Raw genomic sequence first — 7,300 nt, 5'->3', positions numbered from 1 at the left:
ATGCCTATGGTACAATATAGCTATGACCCCACACTAGGCAAAGCCTGTCTCGTGGAAGTGAAAGCAAGTAATTTTACAGTTATGGTGTAATAATTATATAATGTTTCAAAGAAGTGTATGTGTCGTGTGTGTGTGTGTGTGTGTAGTGTGCATATGTATATAGATGAAGGTGTAATATACAGTTCTGTACCATACATTACATAAAAAAAATTCTGTATCTTCTCTCTCTCTCTTTCCAGAATTCTCGATGCCTGGACTTAGCTTCCAGTGAGTTGACAGTCGCTTTCAGCCAGCAATGGGGTTACATTTATTATGTTTAAAACTACAAAAACTCGAAGATATTCAGATTTATTGTAACATAGATACAAAGTTTTTTTATGAAATCCAATCTTTCATAAGTAAAACAGTTGAATACAGTAATAATAAGTCATTATTATAGTGACATTTAATTAGTGAAAATAAAAAGATAACAAAGATTTACGACTTCTCGAGGCTTTTAAAACCTTCACTTATTATATATAATATCCAATATAAAAATTAATATTATATTATAAACTAACTCGAGACTTTAGTTTTGGATGGTGGACCATCATCAGACTGCTCTTGTTTCCTCTTTCTTCCTTGCCCCTGTTTGCCTTTAAAGTGTTTTCCTTTATTTTGTTTGTGGTGATTGTGCTGGTTTTTACGTCTTTTAACCATTTCCTCGACGGTCTTTTTCAAATAAGCTTTCTCTTCCTCATCTTGTAATACCCTAAATACGACCGATTTCTCATTGATTTTTATTTTGCCATCTGTAATTTTTTCTGATACCTCTTTGGCAGCGTTTTCTTTAGTAAGACGAACCCAACCTTCGCTATCGCCGACTTTGAAATCAATAAAAGCTATATCAGCACCTGCAAATTGCCATATAAAAAGAACTGTTAATTTTTCAAGTATTATAAATTTGACTGTATACTACTCTGATTCATAGAATCTGGTCTACACTAAAAACTTTGTTAATTTATTTATATATATATATATATATATATATATATATATATATATATATATATATATATATATATATATATATATAATAAATTTATCCCTTAAAGGGATTTCTTCCAGTTAGCCTTAAGAACTCGAAAGAAGAAATTGTTTATAAGGTTTGTATATAAAGTTGTTTGTATATATATTTATAATTAATAAATTAACATATTACAAAGTGATAGAGCGTATAATCAATACTCCGCTCCTTGGGTACCTAGAGGATTAGGATTTGTTAAGTGACCATCAATGTGATCTTCACTACCATCGCTCGACTGGTGAGCGAGACTATCAGCGAGACTGACAATTGCCTACCAGCTAGACCTACAGCTGCCTGCCAGGGAGACTGACAGTTGCCTACCAGCGAGACTGACAGCTGCCTACCAGCTAGACCTACCAGGGAGACTGACAGTTTTGCTAAAAGACAAACAAGAAGAAACAACAAAAAAAAATGTCGAAGCTTTCACACTAACATCCAGCTTTCAAAGGACTCTTGTGAACTTTTTAAAATTGTCTCTTTAAAAACAACATATCTTTTTCATTCTGTATCTCTGAACCAATTTTGTAATTACAGGATATGAATTTTTTGCATACCTAAAGCACCGAGGGCTTCTTTGACGTCTTCTCTCGTCATCTTGTCATCACCTTCACTGAAATGTAGCACTGTTCCAGTTGGCAGCTTTAATTCCTCCTTGTCAGCCTTAGCCTGCACAGAAGTTTAATTCTAATTAATTAGCACTTTTTAGTGCTACTTCATCTACATGACTGGATGTATGGTATATAAATTATGCTAAAAGATTAAATACGTAACGTAAAAGTAACTTTATTCTATACAATTGTATTTTTTTTATTATGGGTGAAAATTTTATTGCTGCCTGCGCTAACGGGATACGCTGGCGAAACACCAGTGAAGGGTGATAGATGAGAATGAAAACAGGCCAGTTAGCATATCATGATGAATTCATCAGGAATTAACCATGATGGTTTCCAGGGGGAACCGCGAGGACGTCGACCTGGTTGAGTATATTGCTAGCAATGGGATTCTGTCTCCATTACTAACAATCCCTTTCCCCCCTATACAATTGTATTTGCAAGGCTATGTTATAATAAGACTGGTAAACAGCCATAAAATTACTAAGTGTACACTACAGAGATGTTATCATCCTTAGGAGTAGCAAACTATGTGCTGTACAATGGATATCACAGATTATTCTGTTGTTGTATACAGATGAAGGTTAACCTTTTACACTCTTCAACAAGTTTACCAAAGGGAGACTTTGTACAAAAGTCGATTGCTTGGGTACCTCTGTCCCATTCGTGTTTCTACCGTGAAGCAGTTGTGTTTGCATGGGTGTGTTTCGATTTGAAGGGTAAATTCAAATATGTAAATTGAATGAATTTACAGGGTACAGAGGAATAACACCCGAGTCCTCAGGAATGGCAACGCATGGGGGGTACCATGGGCGAAACAGTATGCTCTGTTATGTCCATGGTACTATTCATGTCTATAGGCGACAGTTACCACTTTCCATCAGGTGGGCCATCAGTTTGTTTGCCATTCTAAGTTGTATAAAAAAAAGTTAGATTTGTTTTAATCAAGTTTTTGTTGAAGCTTTAGTACATCGGAGTGACCATGCCAGCCTCATAGGAATTGTCTGAAAGTCAGTCTGTCAGTCCGTCTGGGACACCTTTACCCACAGATAAATTGGATATTAGCTTCACTCTTCATTAGCACTCATAGCTTCAGCCATAAACTGTCCACTGCTAAACATAGGCCTGCTCCATGAGCGGGGGGCTTTGCCAGTAGTTGCCATGCTTGGCAGGTTGGGTTGGCAACAGTAGTTAGGATATCGGCTTGTTTGTATCAAAATAATAATTTTTAAACAAACTTTAAAAAGGAGTTTTCATATCAACCGTATTTTTACATGTTTATTGTAAATATATAAACACATTATAAACGTAAGTAAATAAAAAAGAAACTCACTTCTGCATCTTTCTCCTTCTTCTGTTCCTTCTTAGCTTTCTTGGCTGCAAATTCTTCTTGCTTCAACTTTACATACTCCTCTTGCCAATGAATTAACAGTTCAGTATCATTATATTTTACTGGCTTTGAGTTTACAAACTTTTCAGCCTGAAATATGCATATATGTATAATTTCATTAAATTTCCTTAACATAAATATTTAGAGGTTAGACATTATCACCATCATCATCATTACAGCTATTATTCATCCGCTAAAAATTTTATAAGAAGCAAAATTTACTTAAGTATAAAAAAAGTCCTTATGTGTCCCATACAGGTATGATTAAATACTGGGCACTTCAACTAATTGCAATATGAAAATAAATTTTGTATGATATCAGGAGAAAGTTTTTAATCACAATAAATTTTGGAATATTGTTTTCATATTTTAATAAAGTGTTTGTGTTGCAATATAATAATAATAATAAGTTTTTATTAACCCTCTGACCGCGCATTTTTTTCGCTTTATTTTCGCACATCGCTTTGACAACAAATAACAATAGTATACCAGTATTTAGCCATCCAGTGAGATTTTGAGAAACAATATCAATTTACTAAAACAAATATCGCGGGATAGCAATGTCAATAAACATTAAAAAGCGAACAGGTTGAAATTGCGGGATACGTAAAATTAAACTAGTAGATACTGCACGCGGAATTCACGGGATGCCTGGTCAGAGGGTTTAAGGAGAAACATAATAAACAATTCAATAAAATTAATATTTAATCAGTAATGGTTTTGTCAATTCTTTCTTGTCTGAAAACAAAGGCCTCCTCCAGAGTCTTCTATTCTATGCAATGTAGTTTGAATTAAAATCTCAGTCAATGTTTTTACACAACAGAAGAGCAATATATGACAGTATAATATGTTAATTTCATATAATTTTATTCAATAAATAATGTTAAATTAGATTGTTAAATTTCCCATAAGTACAAATTATACTGTAACTGTAAAAATAACAGTAAGTCAATCCTTACATGTATTTAAGTTAATTGTCTCGCAACCAGTTTCAGGACCATTGTGGATTCCTAATCGTGATTAATAGTAACATGAATGCCCTTATTCTTACAGCTAAAATGAAAAAAATATAAAATTGCGATTCACATCAATAAAAATGAATTATCATATATAAATCAAATTTACCTGCTCTTTTGTTTTAAAAGTAGCAAATACAGATCCTTTGAAATGCCTAGCTTTGGTGTGTGAATCCAGATACCTCCTCATTAAGACGTTTTCCACTTCCTCATACTGTTTGAAGAATTTCAACAAGTCATCTAATACAGAATGCTTTGGGAAACCCTTGGCGTAAATTGTGCGAGACATGAGTTCTTTGCGGCGTTCCTCATTCATCTCTGGAATTGGCATCTCTGGACTTCTTCTCACTTTTTTGTTGTCTTCTGATACCTGTTAAATATATTATTATATGTAATATATGACTTTTCCTTCAAATCTTCTCCAATTTCACTAGATTCAAGCCAAAGGCGAAAAAATCAATACAATTTTGCTCACACCCATATGCAATGTGGAATTTATAAAATTTTATACCCATTGTTATTATAATAGCATTTAATTTTGGACAATAATAATTTTATTTCACTTTTCCACTATATTTACTTGTCATCATTATCTGCTCTTTATGAAAATAGACTACTAAGATATTATGTATTATCTATTTATGTATCAATGTTATAAGTATGTGACGTATTTTATAAGATTAGGGTATGATGAGGCTGACATATCCTTAAAGGATAAAAGCCTCTAAATAAAAAAGATAAAAAAAAAAATCATCTGCTCTCGATTATTTGGTTTATTGTGGAAACTTTATTGATTTATGTTATGGTTGTGTATACTATTTTATATGTCTCAGGTATTGTATGTTTCCCTTTCAAAGTAAAATAAAAATAAAAAAAAAAAAAATACTAAAATATGTATTTTAGTAGCACTCTACCACTCTGGCTAGGATGACATTTGTTGACTAACTTTTTTATAAATTATCCTATTATTAGTACACAAAAATATATACAACTTAAGCAATTTCGTATGTATATATCAAATTGCTTAAGTCGGTAAGGTGCTATAAAGTAGCAAATAAACAAATTCATTTTCACATTTACAATATTAGTACAAATAGATGTAAACTGATGATTACTTAAGAAATAATTTAAACAAATTGAATAATTTTAGTTAATTAAAATTTCAGTAACCATTTACCTCCAATAATCCAGATGTAGAGTTATTTAGTGCTTTAGCTATGACATTGACATCTTTAGACAATTTGGCAAGACGATTGAATGTGGTCAGAACCTCGATCGGTATCCATCCATCATCCAACTTCACTTGCTCACGCAGAAACTTGTCACGAGGCAGATTTACATCACCTGAAATTTGTGTGAATACAAAATTGTAAATATGAAGTTTTTAAAGTCAGAAGTAAGGTTTTTTTTTTATGAGTGATTATGGAATCTCAACCCTATCTGTGTTAACGGTATACACTGGTGAAGCACCAGGGATGATAGGAGACGATTAAAATGCAGATCATTTAGCCCATTGTGATGAATTCACCATGGTGGTTTCCAAGGATGACTATAAGTTGCAAGGAGGTAGACCAGAGAGGGTATATTGCTAGCAATGTAGTTGCTAGTTTCCATTTCTAACAATGCCTTCTCCCCTCCGCCTAAACTAGTTACATTTAGACTTTTGTATTTAATAACACTATTAATATGGTTTGGTGAGTGTTCACACTAATTATTTAGCAAGGCAGAGACAAATAAGATTAGGATTGAAAACACGTGATAGACACTATAGCGGTCATAGTGTATTCTGTGAGCCTCATGGTGCTGTTCAAGTCTGCAGATGATGGTTACCAGGTTCAATTAGGTGGGGTATGATTTTGTCATTCTAAGTTGCTTAAAAGGCATAGTATAGCATTACAGTTACATTGGTTAAGTTATATAAAATACCAGGAAACCAGGAACTATATTCTTTTATAATTTATATTAAAAATCTAACATCAAGAGTCAAATACATAAACTATCCATATAATCAATATAAATAATGTGTAATAATGATATTTAATTTTGTTTGCGGTTTATTAAAAATTGGAAGCATTTCAATTGATGTACCTAATGTAATTATTGGTTAGTGTTTATGAAGGTAATAACGAATCATACTTACTGAAGTAATACTCCACTTGCCGTATGATCGCATTATCCACTTCGTTTTCGTCCACACAACTATCATTTTTAGTATTTTCTCCGTTGGTTTTAGTTGCTACATCAGTTTCCTTCTCTTCAGTCATGGTGATGCCTGGGAGATATGATAAAAGTATACCCCCGCTGAGTAATTAGTAGCGTACTCCGATAAAAATAGAACAATATAATAATTTACCTTTAATTATTTATTTAATTTTATACGGAGTAAAAATTTTTGAGAAAACACGTGTTATAATCTTACATGCGGCCGGTAAACGAACGAAAACGAATGAGTCAAATAGCGAGCGACAAAATAATGACTATATCGAATGATGAATGAAATGAATACACTTTAGCACAGACGATAAATAGTAACCAGAGGTACAATTTCCGTTCATGATAATTTTTAAGGTTGCTAATTTAAAAAATGTAGATCTGCCTTGCGCAAATGGTTTTAGCAGAGATATTGGATATATTGGATTCAGTTGTAATATTTTCAGTGATGGAGGTACATAGAATACTCCTTTTTTATTTTAATACCTAACATTAAGTATTGATCCAAATCTTTGACGATACCTATCTCAATAAACTCTAAGAACAAGGAATAAACTATTATTCATATTCGTAGTGATGGGACTCGAGTGATTTTTTTTCACTCGAGTCACTCGGTACTGATAAGTTACTCACTCGAATGCCACTCGAGTGAAGATAAAACTCGAGTGATTTTTATTGACTCGAGTCACTTGGAATATAAAACTCGAGTGACCAAAATTTTAAAACGAATAAAACAGTATTAATTTTACATAGAAAATGTGTATTCATTTTCTCAAAAAAATCTAAACAAAATGTAAAAAATAGAATTTTCCTTCAAACTAAACCTGTCATACATAATCAAGAAACCTCTTATATCAACTATCAGTCAAATTAAAATATTATACCATAATCTACTACTAATAAGTTCTAATCCAATTTAATTTATTCTAACAAGGAACTTTCATGAGATCCAAATATAAACAGTTTTATTATGTTCTTACACAATTTAAGTAATAATGTACGTGTT

At 32.4% G+C, this 7,300-nt stretch overlaps 1 protein-coding gene across 2 annotated transcripts; it reads right to left on the bottom strand.

Moving 5' to 3' along the window:
* Nucleotides 1-332: 332 nt before the first annotated feature.
* LOC113516685 (la protein homolog) lies at nt 333-6,573 on the bottom strand. 2 transcript variants are annotated; one of them, XM_026901147.3, is made up of 7 exons: nt 6,437-6,573; nt 6,224-6,355; nt 5,261-5,427; nt 4,193-4,453; nt 3,011-3,157; nt 1,621-1,732; nt 333-893 (listed from the first exon to the last, which is right to left on the bottom strand). In XM_026901147.3, exons 2-7 carry the CDS (start codon nt 6,345-6,347, stop codon nt 556-558), a joined length of 1,149 nt encoding a protein of 382 aa, XP_026756948.2. In that variant the 5' UTR covers nt 6,348-6,355; nt 6,437-6,573; the 3' UTR covers nt 333-555. The 2 variants fall into 2 exon arrangements, with proteins under 2 accessions (XP_026756948.2, XP_026756947.2); XM_026901146.3 differs by having other exon boundaries at nt 6,224-6,554.
* Between the last annotated feature and the right edge of the window lie 727 nt (nt 6,574-7,300).

This window comes from Galleria mellonella, unplaced genomic scaffold (assembly GCF_026898425.1).
Source record: "Galleria mellonella isolate WM207_F2 unplaced genomic scaffold, CSIRO_AGI_GalMel_v1 utg83, whole genome shotgun sequence".
Taxonomy (NCBI): domain Eukaryota; kingdom Metazoa; phylum Arthropoda; class Insecta; order Lepidoptera; family Pyralidae; genus Galleria; species Galleria mellonella.
The sequence above is the reverse complement of the archived record's forward strand: the minus strand, read 5'-3'. Positions and strand labels throughout refer to the sequence as shown.

Excerpts from the sequence above, each read along its gene's own strand:
- LOC113516685 (XM_026901147.3), bottom strand. The coding sequence starts at position 6,347 with ATGACTGAAGAGAAGGAAACTGATGTAGCAACTAAAACCAACGGAGAA. Across the intron at positions 1,733-3,010 it reads AGAAGGAGAAAGATGCAGAA|GCTAAGGCTGACAAGGAGGA; the intron begins GTGAGTTTCTTT and ends ACTTCTGTGCAG. Across the intron at positions 894-1,620 it reads AGAAGCCCTCGGTGCTTTAG|GTGCTGATATAGCTTTTATT; the intron begins GTATGCAAAAAA and ends GGCAATTTGCAG.